This window comes from Bubalus bubalis, chromosome 15 (assembly GCF_019923935.1).
Source record: "Bubalus bubalis isolate 160015118507 breed Murrah chromosome 15, NDDB_SH_1, whole genome shotgun sequence".
Lineage (NCBI taxonomy): Eukaryota > Metazoa > Chordata > Mammalia > Artiodactyla > Bovidae > Bubalus > Bubalus bubalis.
Genome location: NC_059171.1, coordinates 18,074,825 through 18,092,283, shown reverse-complemented (window position 1 = coordinate 18,092,283; position 17,459 = coordinate 18,074,825). Strand labels below are relative to the sequence as shown.

Genomic DNA, 17,459 nt, shown 5'->3' with positions numbered 1-17,459 from the left:
CAGAAGTCAACAATATAATTAAAATTGGCAGACTGAAACAAGATTTTTTATCGCTTACCTGAGCACACAAAGAATTTTTTCCAAGTGTTTAACATCTGAACATTTTTCAATATACTTGAAATCCAAATGTTCGACAGGAATTTTAAATGTTTTTGTTGTCCCGAAGCCCCACAATGATGGATAATCTTTGGTGGCCATAGCTGAAATGTAGTGTAGGAAAACAGTTACAAATCTTATATAGTAAAACTCAATTTGGATAGTAGTAACCATCTAGGTACTTCTGCAATGTTTATTTTTCATTTCTACAGAAAAGGAGATGGAGTATTTCCTTTTTTTAATGTGAACCATTTTAAAAGCTTTTCATTTAATTTGTTACAACATTGCTTCTGTTTTGGTTCTTTGGTTTTAAGACATCTCAAGACCACTTTCATGAAAGATATTACTTCCTTTTTACAGATGAGGAAGGTGATGTTTCAAGTATATAAATTGCATATGGTCATATAACTATTAAGTAGTGAACTGAAGAGTTGAACCTCAGGCCACTACAGAGCCCACATACTTAACTGTCATACAACTCATGAAATCAACTTAGTCAGCTGCAATCAGCATTCTTTTATGAGGTAGAACAGGAATAAAATCAGACTACCTGACACAAACCATTAAATACTGTTTTACAGAAACTTTTATTTCATGCCTATATAAAGAAATGATAAATACAGGTATATATAAATGCACACACAAATGTGTATATAAATGTTGCAAAGTAAAATGTATACATTATGGGTTATATTGCCAAAGTTTTTTTTTTTTTTAAACACTGCACTAAAACACACTGGGTGATAAATTTGAAAACAAGTTAGCAATAAGTCTAATCCATAAGGAATATTCCCTTCAGCATGCCTGCCCTCAGAGTCTGGTCATACATCATACGTCTGCAGAAAAAGGATGCACTGTCAGCGTCTCCATATTCCTGCTGGCTCTGACTTGGGTACAGAATATAGATGACAGTTTGTCAGCTTTTGAATGAGGTCCAGCGAAGACGTGAGAATATGGCCTACCATACTAGCAGGGCCCAGTAGGACAGCCTCCTATCACAAGGGTAGCCTTAATGGTGGAAGTTACATGAAACCAAGTGAAGAACTTTAAAATTATTGATGCTGCCCAGAATAGAATGAGTTGTCTGTAGAAGAATTTTTTCCCAAGAGCTGGAGGATATTTGATGGGAGGAGTTAAGCACCTTACGGGATTAAAATAGATTACCTTCAATTAAAGGAATCTTGAAACCCCTGAGGTTTTATGATTTGAATAAAACATAGTGAAAAACGTTTGAAATGATAAAGACATCTCTTACCTAATTAAGAGAATTTCAACGTAAACCCTGTTTTAACGTTTCTGAGAATCTTTTTTGAAAACTACCACGTGGAGGACTGCGGTGGGGAGGATACACATTCTCAAGATCAATAAATGTTAACTCTCAAACTCCAAAACACAAGTTATACTTTATTTGCTCTTGTTAGAACTCTTCCACATCTGCTTGCAACTTGTCTCTGAGTAGGAAAATTGTGGTCCTAGTTGGGGTTAACTTCTCCACCATCCTACCTCACATCCATTTCCCACATTTACTCATCAGTTTGTCAGTAATACTATCTCCAGCGCGAACTGCAATGCGCTAGTAACAGGAAGAACTGTTTTGACTTCCACCTTCGCACGTTCTTCCCAGCATCCACAAGGCTGGGCGCCACCTGCAGCCGGAGACCGAAAGGAAACGGCATCCTCCAGCCCGTAGCAACGGTTTCTATGTACAGCGCGACCGGAGAGGACAGCGGGCTCAGGGCCTGACCGAGATCCCGGAGCTTCTACAGCCAACCCTCAACGATCAGGGGGCACTTCAGGACTCTTATGAACAATTTCTCTCTAGTCCCCGGCGTTGTTCACAAGAACTAGTGGCCGCTACCAGAGATCTTGCCGCAACATCCGCCACCTTCAGCCCCGAGAAACAGGGCCCCAGTTTCTTTCCCCAACTGAGAAGGCGGTTCATCCCGCGCTCCCTCCCCACCGCCGAGTCCATCTTTCACCCCGCCCCCCCGGAGGGAGGGATTGCGATGGGGAGATGTAGTTTACTCCTGGCCGGCACATACTCACCTGGTTCAGACCCCAAGCCGTGCAGAGGACCCAGCCACACACCGTACCAGCCTCGCTCGGGCACCCGGGGAGGGGCGCGCCGCTCTGCCCCGCCCCGCCCCTGCCCACACTGCCCCTCCCCAGACCGAGAGCTTGAGGCGGACCGCTGCGGGCGGGGTTTAGGGCCTCTGCGTGAGGACTGGCTAGTCTCCGGTTTGCATCCGCTGATTGGCTTTGCAGTCCCAGCTTCACTCAGACACAGATTATTAACGAGAAGTGAGTTGCAATTCCACCTGCTCTGGAATTTTCTTTTCATGCACACTTTATGGTTTTTTTCTGGTCATAATTGTGTACAGAAACAATCAAGCTGAATAAACAAGCAGGATAAACACTAACTCGAAAGTAAATAGACTGTTGGCAAATTAAAAACATCACTATCATCTTCATAAAGACATTCCATCCAAGAATATACAGATGGATTAGAAGTAAATGTGAAATCTTTCACAGAACAGATAAAAAGAGAAAAAAAGGATGAAAAAGTTAGGACAATAAGTTTAAACTAGATTTAAAAGATCTAGAGAGAGAATACAGAGATCAGTTCAGTTCAGTCGCTCAGTTGCTTCCGACTTTTTGCGACCCCATGAACTGCAGCACTCCAGGCCTCCCTCTCCGTCACCAACTCCCATTGTCCATTGAGTCCGTGATGTAATCCAACCATCTCATCCTCTGTCGTCCCCCTCTCATCCTGCCTTGAATCTTTCCCAACATCAGGGTCTTTTCAAATGAGTCAGCTCTTCGCATCAGGTGGCCAAAATACTGGAGTTTCAGCTTTAACATCAGTCCTTCCAATGAACAGTCAGGACTGATTTCCCATAGGATGGACTGGTTGAATCTCCTTGCAGTCCCAAGGAACTCTCAAGAGTCTTCTCCAACACCACAGTTCAAAAGCATCTATTCTGTGCTCAGCTTTCTTTATACTCCAACTCTCACATCCATACATGACTACTGGAAAAACCATAGCCTTGACTAGACGGACCTTTGTTGGCAAAATAATGTCTCTACTTTCTAATATGCTGTGTAGGATGGTCATAACTTTCCTTCCAAGGAGTACGCGTCTTTTACTTTCATGGCTGCGGTCACCATCTGCAGTGATTTTGGAGCCCAGAAAAACTCAGCCACCATTTCCACTGTTTCCCCATCTATTTGCCATGAAGTGATGGGGACGGATGCCATGATCTTAGTTTCCTGAATGTTGAGCTTTAAGCCAACTTTTTCCACTCTCCTCTTTCACTTTCATCAAGAGGCTCTTTAGTTCTTCTCTTTCTGCCATAAGCGTGGTGTCATCTGCATATCTGAGGTTACTGATATTTCTCCCAGCAATCTTGATTCCAGCTTGTGCTTCACTCAGCCCAGGGTTTCTCATGATGTACTCTGCGTATGTTAAATAGCAGGGTGACAATATACAGCCTTGACGTACTCCTTTTCCTATTTGGACCCAGTCTGTTGTTCCATGTCCAGTTCTAACTGTTGCTTCCTGACCTGAATACAGGTTTCTCAAGAGGCAGGTCAGGTGGTCTGGTATTCCTATCTTTCAGAATTTTCCACAGTTTGTTGTGATCCACACAGTCAAAGGCTTTGGCATAGTCAATAAAGCAGAAATAGATGTTTTTCTGGAACTCTCTTGCTTTTTCGATGATCCAGCAAATGTTGGCAATTTGATCTCTGGTTCCTCTGCCTTTTCTAAAACCAGCTTGAACATCTCAAAGTTCACGGTTCACGTATTGCTAAAGCCTGGCTTGGAGAATTTTGAGCATTACTTTACTAGTGTGTGAGATAAGTGCAATTGTGTGGTAGTTTGAGCATTCTTTGGCATTGCCTTTCTTTGGGATTGGAATGAAAACTGACCTTTTCCAGGCCTGTAGCCACTGCTGAGTTTTCCAAATTTGCTGACATATTGAGTGCAGCACTTTCACAGCATCATCTTTTTGGATTTGAAACAGCTCAACTGGAATTCCATCACTTCCACTAGCTTTGTTCATAGTGATGCTTCCTAGGGCCCACTTGACTTCACATTCCAGGATGTCTGGCTCTAGGTGAGTGATCACACCATCGTGATATCTTGGTCGTGAAGATCTTTTTTGTATAGTTCTTCTGTGTATTCTTGCCACCTTTTCTTAATATTTTCTGCTTCTGTTAGGTCCATACCATTTCTGTCCTTTATTGAGCCCCTTTGCATGAAATGTTCCCTTGGTATCTCTGATTTTCTTGAAGAGATCTCTAGTCTTTCCTGTTCTATTGTTTTCCTCTATTTCTTTGCACTGATCGCTGAGGAAGGCTTTCTTATCTCTCCTTGCTATTCTCTGGAACTTGGCATTCAAATGGGTGTATCTTTCCTTTTCTCCTTTGCTTTTCACTTCTCTTCTTTTCACAGCTATTTGTAAGGCCTCCTCAGACAGCCATTTTGCTTTTTTGCATTTCTTTTTCTTGGGGATGGTCTTGATCCCTCTCTCCTGTACAATGTCACAAAACTCTGTCCATAGTTCATCAGGGACTCTATCAGATCTAGTCCCTTAAATCTATTTCTCACTTCCATTGTATAATCATAAGGGATTTGATTTAGGTTATACCTGAATGGTCTAGTGGTTTTCCCCATTTTCTTCAATTTAAGTCTGAATCTGGCAATAAGGAGTTCATGATCTGAGCCACAGTCAGCTCCTGGTCTTCTTTTTGTTGACTGAGGATAGGAAGTGATTAATTCAAGAAAATTTCCTGGAACTGAAGAGCTTGAATTTCCACGCTGAGAGTATACACCCAATAACCAAAACAAGCAAAGAAAACAGATTCATACCAAGGCACATACTGCAAAATTTCAGGACACTAGCAAAGAACATTCAAATTTCTAGAGAGAAAGTAGGTCACAAAGGATAAGGACGAATGGTTTTGTACTTTCCCACAATAATACAGATAACTAGAACACAACAAAACATTTCAAAATTCTGATGTTCGCAATAACACAAGAAAGGTCATTTTAGGCAGAGAGAAAAACATGAGAAAAGGCACAGGCAAGGAGGTCCATTATCAGCTTAAAAAACTACAAACATCTCCTTAGAACCAAAGATTAAGAGGTGGGTTGAAGTGGTGACAGAGGAGGGAGAGGACTCTGCTTCTACTATTCCCAACAGTTTTTTACTTTATCAAAATGGGAGGCTACTGAAGATTTTAGCAAGACAGAGCTGTGAAATTTCTATTTTACAACGATCCAAGTTGGGATGGGAATTCCACTGTGGTCCAGGGGTTAGGACTCTACAATGAGCAAGCTAAAGAGTATGGAAAACAGCAAGACCAGTAGCTGAGACTAATCCCAAGGCTGATACAAGACACAGAAGAACGGTACAAAAAAGATCTTCACGACCAAGATAATCACGATGGTGTGATCACTCACCTAGAGCCAGACATCCTGGAATGTGAAGTCAAGTGGGCCTTAGAAAGCATTACTACGAACAAAGCTAGTGGAGGTGATGGAATTCCAGTAGAGCTATTTCAAATCCAAAAAGGTGATGCTGTGAAAGTGCTGCACTCAATATGTCAGCAAATGTGGAAAACTCAGCAGTGGCCACAGGACTGGAAAAGGTCAGTTTTCATTCCAATCCCAAAGAAAGGCAATGCCAAAGAATGCTCAAAGTACTACACAATTGCACTCATCTCACACACTAGTAAAGTAATGCTCAAAATTCTCCAAGCCAGGCTTCAGCAATACTTGAACCATGAACTTTGAGATGTTCAAGCTGGTTTTAGAAAAGGCAGAGGAACCTGAGATCAAATTGCCAACATTTGCTGGATCATCGAAAAAGCCAGAGTTCCAGAAAAACATCTATTTGTGCTTTATTGACTATGCCAAAGCCTTTGTGTGGATCACAATAAACAGTGGAAAATTCTGAAAGAGATGGGAATACCAGACCACCTGACTTGCTATACAGGAGAAACTTGTATTCAGGTCAGGAAGCAACAGTTAGAACTGGACATGGAACAACAGACTGGGTCCAAATAGGAAAAGGAGTACGTCAAGGCTGTATATTGTCACCCTGCTTGTTCAACTTACATGCAGAGTACATCATGAGAAACATGAGCTGGAAGAAGCACAAGCTGGAATCAAGAGTGCCAGGAGAAATATCAGTAACCTCAGATACGTAAATGACACCACGCTTATGGCAGAAAGAGAAGAACTAAAGAGCCTCTTGATGAAAGTGAAAGAGGAGAGTGGAAAAAGTTGGCTTAAAGCTCAACATTCAGGAAACTAAGATCATGGCATCCGTCCCCATCACTTCATGGCAAATAGATGGGGAAACAGTGGAAATGGTGGCTGAGTTTTTCTGGGCTCCAAAATCACTGCAGATGGTGACCGCAGCCATGAAAGTAAAAGACGCGTACTCCTTGGAAGGAAAGTTATGACCATCCTACACAGCATATTAGAAAGTAGAGACATTATTTTGCCAACAAAGGTCCGTCTAGTCAAGGCTATGGTTTTTCCAGTAGTCATGTATGGATGTGAGAGTGGGGCTATAAAGAAAGCTGAGTGCAGAAAAATTGATGCTTTTGAACTGTGGTGTTGGAGAAGACTCTTGAGAGTCCCTTGGACTGCAAGGAGATCCAACTAGTCTATCCTAAAGGAAATCAGTCCTGACTGTTCATTGGAAGGACTGATGCTGAAGCCGAAACTCCAATACTTTGGCCACCTGATGCGAAGAGCTGACTCATTTGAAAAGACCCTGATGCTGGGAAAAGACTGAGAGCAGGAGAAGGGGACGACAGAGGATGAGATGGTTGGATGCCATCACCGACTCAATGGACATGAGTTTGAGTACACTCTAGGAGTTGGTGACGGAGAGGGAGGCCTGGAGTGCTGCAGTCCATGGGGTTGCAAAGAGTCAGACACAACATAGCGACTGTACTGAACTGAACTGAATACAATCATCTGTGCAGAAACTGTAATGGTGTGAATAGCTAACATTTATTACTTTAAGAGTTTTTATGGAGTATTTCATTTCATCTTGCAGCAAATGTTTGGGGAAGGTGCTACAGTGTAGTTTTTCATGCTCATCTTACAAATAAGGAAAGTGAATCCTGGTGAAGTCACTGCCATCTAACAAGGGACTCTGCAGGTGTATGTAGGTGTAGGTGTATTAATTTCTTGACTTCAACAATTAAGCTGAAGTTAAATAAACTGGCCAGTAAATGAGAAGTGCTGGATTTGAACCAATTTCCACATATTTTTGATGAACCTTTGTGTCTGATAAGCAGTTTAAGTAGGGAACAAGTTATGTGTTAGCTTCAAGCTCAGATTTACTGATTTTTATATTTATAGACCACTATTCAAAAGGATTTTTTTTAAAGCTATTTTATATCTATTTTACCTTTTCTATAACTGTCCAGGTAGGCAAGAAGTAAAATTACTTCCATTTTATAGATGAAGGGGACACAAGGAGGTAACTGATTGAAACGAATTCCAGGAGTAATACTCTGCCCATTAAACCACAATCTAGTTAACCAAATAACAATACTCAAACTACTACTGCACAAATGACCTATGATGAAATTAGAATAGTTAAGAGCAACATTATCAGTAGTTGGGGTTTAGGCAGCTGTCATTTATCGGGACTCTTCCATACAGAAAGGACAAGCTCAAGAAGGAATATGGCAGAATCACAGAATTATGAAAGCCATGGTCTAGGAAAAACTGGACCAAGGAAGCACCCTTTAAAAATCTTGAGTATGGTAGTGCTATATAGCACATAATGAATTTATAGAACTTAGTATATAAGGATGGCAGTAGAAATAACAGGTGCTTCTTTTAAATGGCACAGATAATTCTCTGAATGTCAGAGACACACAAAGCTATCAATGAAGTTTATATAATCGAATCCTGGAACAGATGAAGTATCTGAGTATCCATATTCCTAGTTATCAAAGCAAAAGCTTTAAACATTCATCCAATAATTGAGTGTAAACCAACTTTTTTTTAAAATATGCTGAAAGCAGAATTTTTTGTTTACTTTAATGAATAATTACAACTGGGAAACCACACCTGCCTTAACAGTCTGCTTCATCCACTTTACTTGGGATTGATTTTGTCTTACAGAAAGCAACCATCAAAGTTTCTTTTCCCTTGCCCAAGATTTTAAAAAGTCAACCATTACATATAAATACAGAAAGGCCTATGCCAAGTTAACAAATGAAAACTGTAACTCAAAAAGAGGTATGCACATTGACAGTAAGTGCACTGGTATACTCCATACAAAAGCTGGAGAGTTTACCAACAACTGGTGATATAAAACAGAGGTTTCCTAAGAACTTACTTAATCAGACCTTTAAAAAGCCCTAGAAAACTTCATTTTTAACAAGGGTCCCAGATGATTCCAGGTTTTGCTTAAAGTGTAGTTTGGGAAACATTTTTAACCTCCACTGAGTGTCAGATTACATACACAATAAAATTAAAATACAAACCATGTAACTGAAAAATATTATCTTTATATAAGCTATTAATAGATATCTAAATACAATATGGTTTTTTAAAATGAAATGTGTACATAATTGTATTCATAAAGTACACTAATCAAAATCTATACAACATTAACAACAAATCCAAATAAAAATGAAGATATTCCTCTGAATTTCATGTTTCACCGAGCATCAAAAACCACCACTGTAATATACCAAGTTAAGGACATAAAAAGGTACATTAAAATTAAAATTTTAGTACTTTCAAGTCACTTTCTCTTTGCAATAATCTATTTATTTAATCTAAAATGTTAGTTAGATTTATTTAAGTTAATCTAAAATGCACAAAAGAATAAAATTCACTATTTACTATGATGAGAAGTGAATTAAAAAATAAACTATTTTAATTATTAGCCCCCTTTCCATGATAGAGACCAATGCACCAAGAAACTAAAGCAGTGTTAAAAGCGATAATTTACTGTTCTAAAAAATACTGTCAGTTATTACATAACAATTTACTCTGACTTTCAGCTAATTCCTAAGTCTCACTTTTTCCATAAGGTAGCATAAAAACTCACTATTTGTAGTTCCCCTTGTATAATTTAGTTTGTTCATAAACTGAAGCTCAGGAATGAGTACTTATATAGAATTGCTGAAAAATACACTTATAAAAGCCAAAATCAACTAGTATTTAGATTACTTGGTATACGTCTACACACCGAAGTACTGTGATAAAAAAGAAAATGATAAACATTTTTTTTTTTGGTAAGTAATCCAAGTTGTTACCATTTTCACAAGTAATTAGTCTTTGACTATCAAACCAGGTGTTATTCTTCACTTGCTCCCAACTCATACCTAAGAAGCACAATTTAAAGGATACATCTTTTAGTCCTTTTCTTGTACATTATTCTGTATCCACATTCTCTGCATCGGATGGGATCCCTTGATTTTATTTCATTTTCTGTGTGACATTCTAGAAATGAAAACACATTCATTTATTCAATGCCTAAAAGAGAAATTACTACAGACAAGCAAATTATCTTGAACATATTTTTCATCCAACACACTAAAATACAAATACTCAACCTCAAGGATGAGGATCCTCAAGGATAGTATTACTATTACCAGTAAGCTTAAGGAGAGAGAAAAAAAGAGTGGTGGGCAAGGCACTTTTCCTAGAATAGGAAATGAAAAGTTAATGAGAGTATTTTTTTTTTTAAAGACTGCTAAAGCTGTTCGGCTTTCTAACTTTAAAGATGAACGACTCACTGAAGTCAAAGACAAATGCACAATTCTTTTTTTTTAACCGAGTTTAAATACTCTTACTTTGTGTTACTCTTACCTCCACAGATATATATCATTGGCTGCTGCTTTGGGGGTTGAACGTCCTTCTGGGTGTCCATTGTTGTCCCTGAAATCGGAGACTCAAATATTTAATATCTCAAAGCGGGGCCCTCACAAATCCAACCAGGAATCATTTTTCCGAGGGAAAGCTAAAAAGGTCTCAATTCCTAGTCAGTACTTTGTTTCATGGCTGGGTCTAAAGGACGAAACAAACAAACAAAAAACGTGTTGCGCATTTACCCCCAAATTGGACTCTTATTTTACATATGAAGGAACTCAGGTTTGCTGCTGCTGCTAAGTCGCTTCAGTCGTGTCCGACTCTGTGCGACCCCATAGACGGAAGCCCACCAGGCTCCCCTGTCCCTGGGATTCTCCAGGCAAGAACATTGGAATGGGTTGCCATTTCCCTCTCCAATGCATTAAAGTGAAAAGTGAAAGTGAAGTCGCTCAGTCGTGTCCGACTCTTAGCGACCCCATGGACTGCAGCGTACCAGGCTCCTCTGTCCATGGGATTTTCCAGGCAAGAGTACTGGAGTGGAGTGCCATTGCCTTCTCCAACTCAGGTTTAAGCAAGTTCATTTGGGCAGGATTACTCAGCAGCAATGCAGGAGGCCCGGGTTCGATCACTGGGTAGGGAAGATCCCCTGGATTAGAGAATGGCAACCCACTCCAGTATTCTTGCCTGGAGAATTCCATGGACAGAGGAGTCTGGCGGCTACAGTCCATGGGGTCGCGAAGAGTGGGACACGACTGAGCGACTAACACACTCAGCTGCAGAGTCAGAGAGATTTAGGTCTGATTGCAAAGCCCGCGTCTTCATTTAACACGTTATATTTTTCCAAACTTTAGCAGGAGATTGTAAAAGAAAAAAAACAAAAACAAAAACAAACTTCTCTCAACAGTAGAACACGAGAACCGAAGATAAGAGAAGAATAAATAACTCCCCAAAGCTAGTCAACAGTTAAACAGGGGAACAACCCAAAAGCTAAACCGGCAAAGGACTAAAAGTATCGACTCTTCCCCAGCCTCTCCTGACTCTAACCCTTACACTAGACCTCTTTAGACCTTATTGTCTTTTCAGTTTGGGCCCAAATTCCCACCCTCAAATCCCAAACCTCCAATTCCCTACTCACGTAACACGGAGAAATCTTTAGGCCTCTCCAAACAGATTTCGACTCGCCTCTGAGCCGCGGGCAACTTCCGGCGCTCGCTTCTGACGTGTCGGAGTCTCCGCCCCTTCCGTTTCGGCTGTGGCTGAGGAACCTGGATTGAGTAGAGGCGGAAGAAACGGGTCTTTTGGTGTTTTCGAGTCTAGTCGAAAGTGCTTGTTTCGTTCCTAGCTGTTTTCGTTTGTCAGGGAAGCAAAGCACTTTAGCAACCTTTCATGTCCTAGGAGGTTTGTTTTTCTGGCAAATGAAGTCTGCAGAAAGGAACATTTTTCTAGGCGGGCAGAGGGTTAGAAGAGAAACCCCAGTGAAGTGCTCGTGGAATACTAGGCTGACCGTTGTTACTCCGAGGAACGTAGAAGAATCGGCTCCACCGCGGATATCCACGTCCAAAAGCCCTTTTCAGACTACGTGTTTCGAATAGTTTGCTATTTGTGCCGGGGCAGTGGAGCACCCCTTCGGTCGCTATCTTTCATATAATTTCGTTTTTGCTTTTCGACCCTTTCTCCCCTAGGCGCTCGTTCTCTCTCTGACTCACACATTTTACTTGTGGGCAGCTACGTCAGTTACTCCCACTTAAAGCTAAGGGATTTAGGTAGTGGTAGTCACTCCAGTCGGAGAAGGCAATGGCACCCCACTCCAGTACTCTTGCCTGGAAAATCCCATGGACGGAGGAGCCTGGTAGGCTGCAGTCCATGGGGTCGCTAAGAGTTGGACACGACTGAGCGACTTCACTTTCACTTTTCACTTTCGTGCATTGGAGAAGGACATGGCAACCCACTCCAGTGTTCTTGCCTGGAGAATCCCAGGGACGGGGGAGCCTGGTGGGCTTCCGTCTATGGGGTCGCACAGAGTTGGACACGGCTGAAGCGACTTAGCAGCAGCAGCAGCAGCTGTCCACTGACCCTCCTTTTGTCCCCTGTATTCATTCCTCCTTAGAAGAACAAGAAGACTTGACCAGTGAGGCCGTGTTCTTTCAAAGGTCAAAAATTTAATGAAATTGAACAGTTGGATTCACAACGTTTGCTTCTTTCACAGTAATAGCTTACGGTGAACCATGTCGGATTTGTGGTCTCCGAAGAAGATTTAGCATGGGCATCAGGAACCAGGCTTCGGACGTTTAGAACTTTGTGTGGCAGAAGTTTCATTACAGCGAAAAAGGACAGAAAGCTTGTAACGTAGACATCAGAAGAGGGGATGGAGAGTGCCCCCTCGTAGTCTTAGCAAGGGAGCTATATACTTTTTCAGTTGGTTGTTACAGTAAATCAAAAGAATGTCTCAAGGCTGTAAAGGTCTTACCAGATCCATTCCCACAACTTAAATTTTAAACTAATGGGATAACATTTTAAAATAACATTTTTAAAATAATGGGCTTCCTTTGTGGCTCAGACAGTAAAGAATTCTCCTGCAATGTGGGAGACCTGAGTTCGATCCCTGTGTTGGATAGATCCCCTGGAGAAGGGAAAGCTACACATTCCAGTATTCTGGCCTGGAGAATTCAGGCCATGGGGTAGCAAAGAGTCCTGACAGGACTGAGCAACTTTCACTTTCACTAGAAAGATCTTACCAGACCCACTCCCACAACATACATTTTAAGATGACAGGATAGTCAGAAGGTTCTTAAGGAGGAACATGTCCTCCAACAGGATACATTGTTGTTTTATAATCATTGGTAAAGAGTTTAAGGAAAAACATACCTTGAGCAAGATGAGTCGTTTGTTGTGTAATTATTAGCTCTGGGCTTAAAGAAAAAAACATTTTATGTGACTATGTTGAAGGAATGTAGGAAAGAAACGTTTGTCCTTTTCTTTTCCTTGAGAGCCCCAGACCCCTTTCTCTTCCCTCTCCTCCTTCCCCCTCTCCTCCTCCCCCTCCTCCTCCTCCTGAATCAACCTACCTAAGAATTAGCGCTCTCAACAGCAAGTATTTATATCAGAAAGGGGAAGAAGAAAATGAAGTTATTAAAATTTAGAAAATAAACAGTTGTTAATAACTATTGTAATCAATCTGAAAAGCAGGTTTCTTTCTCCCCAATATCTACTACTTCGGTTTCTTATTGAAAGTGAAAGTCACTCAGTTGTGTCCGACTCTGCAACGCCATGGACTATACTATACAGTCCATCGAATTCTCCAGGCCAGAATACTGTAGTGGGTAGTGTTTCCCTTCTCCAGAGGATCTTCCCAACCCAAGGATCGAACCCAAGTCTCCCATATTGCAGGTGGATTCTTTACCAGCTGAGCCACAGGGGAAGCCCAAGAATACTGGAGTGGGTACCCTATCCCTTCTCCAGCGGATCTTCCTGACCCAGGAAATGAACCAGGATCTCCTGCATTGCAGGCAGATTCTTTACCAACTGAGCTATGAGGGGAAGCCTTTATTGGTTTCTTATTAAGCAGGCTCTATTGCTTTTCTCTCTCCCATCCAGCAACCTGGGAACATTGAGCCTGACCTTTTATTTCCAGAAGGAGTTAATTGGTTGCACCTCCACAGACCAACTTGGGACTTGACTTTCCGGGTTTTCCTAGAGGCCAATATTTAAATATCCAGGAAACACAGTGGAGTATCCTGCTTCTTCATTGTTCAGTTCAGTCGCTCAGTCATGTCCAACTCTTTGCGACCCCATGAACTGCAGCACACCAGGCTTCCCTGGCCTTCACCAACTCCTAGAGCTTGCTCAAACTCATGTTATTGAGTTGGTAATGCCATCCAACCATCTCATCCTCTGTCATCCCCTTCTCCTCCTGCCTTCAGTGTTTCCCAGCATCAGGGTATCAGTCCTCCAATGAATATTCAGACTGATTTCCTTTAGGATGGACTGGTTTGATCTCCTTTCAGTCCAAGAGATTCTCAAGAGGCTTCTCCGACACCACAGTTCAAAAGCATCAATTCTTCGGTGCTCAGCTTTCTTTATAGTCCAACTCTCACATCCATACATGACCACTGGAAAAGCCATAGCCTTGACTAGATGGACCTTTGTTGGCAAAGCAATGTCTCTGCTTATTAATACACTGTCTAGGTTAGCCACAGCTTTTCTTCCAAGGAGCAAGTGTCTTAATTTCATGGCTGCATTCACCATCTGCAGTGACTTTGGAGCCCAAGAAATAAAAGTTTGTCACTGTTTCCATTGTTTCCCCATCTATTTGCCATGAAGTGACGGGACCAGATGCCATAATCTTAGTTTCTTGAATGTTGAGTTTTAAGCCAGTTTTTTCACTCTCCTTTTTCACTTTCATCAAGAGACTCTTTAGTTCCTTTTTGCTTTCTGCCATAAAGGTGGCATCATTTGCATAGCTGGGGTTATTGATATTTCTCCCTGCAATCTTGATTCCAGCTTGTGCATCAGCATTTCACCTGATGTACTCTGCATATAAGGTAAATAAGCAAGATGAAACTATACAGTTTCTTCCTCCACAGACAGGCTAAGATAGAATATAAATAATTTTTATCAGCAGCTGTCTCACAAAGTACCTCCCCTCTTAGCCAAAGGGAAGAGGTTATTCAATAGAGTGCTAAAGAATTGATGCTTTTGAACTGTGGTGTTGGAGAAGACTCTTGAGAGTCCCTTGGACAGCAAGGAGATCCAACCAGTCCATCCTAAAGGAAATCAGTCCTGAATGTTCATTGGAAGGACTGATGCTGAAGTTGAAGCTCCAATATTTTCACCACCTGATGCAAAGAATTGACTAGTTTGAAAAGACCCTGATGCTGGGAAAGATTGTAATTGGGAGGAGAAGGGGATGACAGAGGATGAGATGGTTGGATGGTGTCACCAATGCTATGGACACGAGTTTGAGCAAGCTCCGGGAGTTGGTGATGGACAGGGAAGCCTGGCATGCTGGAGTCTATGGGGTAGCAAAGAGTCAGACATGACTGATCGACTGAACTGACAAGAAATGTTAGGTAAAACTATTGTCATCATAAGAGAAAGGTTATGGAGTGATCCAGAAAGTGTATCTTTGTGCCTTTTTTTGTTTGTTTTTTTGAGAGGCATGGCCCACATCACACAGCATGTAGGATCTTAGTTCCCTAACCAGGGATCCAAAATGTGTCTGCTGCATTAGAAGCACCAATTCTTAATAACCGGACTGCCTGGAAAAGTGTAACTTTAGTCATTGCAAACTGACTTGGATTCTGATTCTGCAGCTTGAGGTATTAAGATAATGGAGCCTCAAAAATGGATCAACACATGCAGAATAGAAATGATTCCTGGGACCCTACAGAGGGGTAGGATAAAGAATTCGTGTCAAGGCCAGTTCCCAGCCCAACATTATCTTTCCTATCTGCAAGAAACAGTAATTTTAGGATCATTCTGAACCATGGTCAGTAGATGCTGTTACAGCTAACTTTTATTGAGCCTTTACTGTGTGCCAGACATTACTGCATTGCCCTATCCTAATGAACATATTAGTGAAAGTGCTGCACTCAATATGTCAGCAAATTTGGAAAACTCAGCAGTGGCCACAGGACTGGAAAAGGTCAGTTTTCATTCCAATCCCAAAAAAAGGCAATGCCAAAGAATGCTCAAACTACCACACAATTGCACTCATCTCACATGCCAGTAAAGTAATGCTCAAAATTCTCCAAGCCAGGCTTCAGCAGTATGTGAATCGTGAACTTCCAGATGTTCAAGCTGGTTTTAGAAAAGACAGAGGAATCAGAGATCAAATTGCCAACATCCGTTGGATCATCAAAAAAAGCAAGAGAGTTCCAGGAAAACATATATTTGTGCTTTATTGACTATGCCAAAGCCTTTGACTGTGTGGATCACAATAAACTGTGGAAAATTCTGAAAGAGATGGGACTACCAGACCACCTGACCTGCCTCTTGAGAAACCTGTATGCAGGTCAGGAAGCAACAGTTAGAACTGGACATGGAAGAACAAACTGGTTCCAAATAGGAAAAGGAGTACATCAAGGCTGTATATCATCACCCTGCTTATTTAACTTATATGCAGAGTACATCATGAGAAACGCTGGGCTGGAAGAAGCACTAGCTGGAATCAAGATTGCCGGGAGAAATATCAATAACCTCAGATATGCAGATGACACCACCCTTATGGCAGAAAGTGAAGAAGAACTAAAGAGCCTCTTGATGAAAGTGAAAGAGGAGAGTGAAAAAGTTGGCTTAAAGCTCGACATTCAGAAAACTAAGATCATGGCATCTGGTCCCATCACTTCATGGCAAATAGATGGGGAAACAGTGGCTGACTATTTTTCTGGGCTCCAAAATCACTGCAGATGGTGACTGCAGCCATGAAAGTAAAAGACCCTTACTCCTTGGAAGGAAAGTTATGACCATGTGTCGGAGAAGGAAATGGCAACCCACTTCAGTGTTCTTGCCTGGAGAATCCCAGGGACGGGGGAGCCTGGTGGGCTGCCGTCTATGGGGTCGCACAGAGTCGGACACGACTGAAGCGACTTAGCAGCAGCAGCAGCAGACAGCATATTAAAAAGCAGAGATGTTACTTTGTCAACAAAGGTCTGTCTAGTCAAGGCTATGGTTTTTCCAGTGGTCATGTATGATGTGAGAGTTGGACTACAAAGAGGGCTGAGCACAGAATTGATGCTTTTGAACTACGGTGTTGGAGAAGACTCTTGAGAGTCCCTTGGACTGCAAGAAGATCTAGACAGTCCATCAAAAGGGAAATCGGTCCTGGGTGTTCATTGGAAGGACTAATGTTAAAGCTGAAACTCCAGTATTTTGGCCACCTGATGTGAAGAGCTGACTCATTTGAAAAAACCCTGATGTTGGGAAAGATTGAAGGCAGGAGGAGAAGGGGACAACAGAGGATGAGCCAGTTAGACGGCATCACCGACTCAATGGACATGAGTTTGGGGAAACTCCGGGAGTTGGTGATGGACAGGGAGACCTGGCGTGCTGCAGTTCATGATGTTGCAAAGAGTCAGACACGACTGAGCAACTGAACTGAACTGAACTGCATGAACATATTTGTCTTGTGATCTTGAATACTAGTGCTTTTACATCTTTATAGTGCGGTTATGGAGATGCATGTTGCTATTTTTCTCCCCTGAATATCTGTTTTCCTTTTCCTTGATCATATTCATTTAAGTATACTGCATAGCTTGAATATCATGGTGATGGAAAACCTTTCATTATGTATTCCTGGATAGTTCCCAAAAGAAGCATTAGATCAGTGGAAAACATTTGGGTTTTAGAGTTCTGAGGTCAGTAATGAGATTACACCCAATCCAGAAAGGGAAGGGAAGAGACCAAAGACTGTGATGGGTAAATAATAGGAAAATATAGCTCAGTGGCTTAAATTTGGGCTATATGAGTAAAGCTAGGGCAAGCTAACATGTAACCAGGTGTC

General features: G+C 41.6%; 2 protein-coding genes across 3 annotated transcripts in view; both read right to left on the bottom strand.

The window, feature by feature from the left end:
* SPAG1 (sperm associated antigen 1) overlaps positions 1 to 2,679 on the bottom strand; it is an 84,931-nt gene extending 82,252 nt beyond the window's left edge. The window contains exons 1-2 of the mRNA XM_025265084.3: positions 2,143 to 2,679; positions 59 to 200 (exon numbers count right to left, since the gene is read on the bottom strand). Coding sequence (XP_025120869.3) covers positions 59 to 200; positions 2,143 to 2,437 — 437 coding nt within the window. The 5' untranslated portion in view covers positions 2,438 to 2,679. The remainder of the gene's footprint in view (positions 1 to 58; positions 201 to 2,142) is intronic.
* Positions 2,680 to 8,626: 5,947 nt separating this feature from the next.
* On the bottom strand, positions 8,627 to 11,225 carry POLR2K (RNA polymerase II, I and III subunit K). Of its 2 annotated transcripts, none has more exons than XM_006055230.4 (4): positions 11,094 to 11,225; positions 9,959 to 10,027; positions 9,497 to 9,589; positions 8,627 to 8,821 (listed from the first exon to the last, which is right to left on the bottom strand). In XM_006055230.4, the coding sequence occupies exons 2-4, from the start codon at positions 10,017 to 10,019 to the stop codon at positions 8,799 to 8,801; spliced, it is 177 nt and encodes a 58-aa protein (XP_006055292.1). In that variant the 5' UTR covers positions 10,020 to 10,027; positions 11,094 to 11,225; the 3' UTR covers positions 8,627 to 8,798. The 2 variants fall into 2 exon arrangements, with proteins under 2 accessions (XP_006055292.1, XP_025120868.1); XM_025265083.3 differs by having other exon boundaries at positions 9,959 to 10,156; positions 11,094 to 11,219.
* Between the last annotated feature and the right edge of the window lie 6,234 nt (positions 11,226 to 17,459).

Excerpts from the sequence above, each read along its gene's own strand:
- POLR2K (XM_006055230.4), bottom strand. The coding sequence starts at position 10,019 with ATGGACACCCAGAAGGACGTTCAACCCCCAAAGCAGCAGCCAATGATA. Across the intron at positions 9,590-9,958 it reads AATGATATATATCTGTGGAG|AATGTCACACAGAAAATGAA; the intron begins GTAAGAGTAACA and ends TTTCATTTCTAG. Across the intron at positions 8,822-9,496 it reads CAAGAAAAGGACTAAAAGAT|TGGTGGTTTTTGATGCTCGG; the intron begins GTATCCTTTAAA and ends GGTATATTACAG.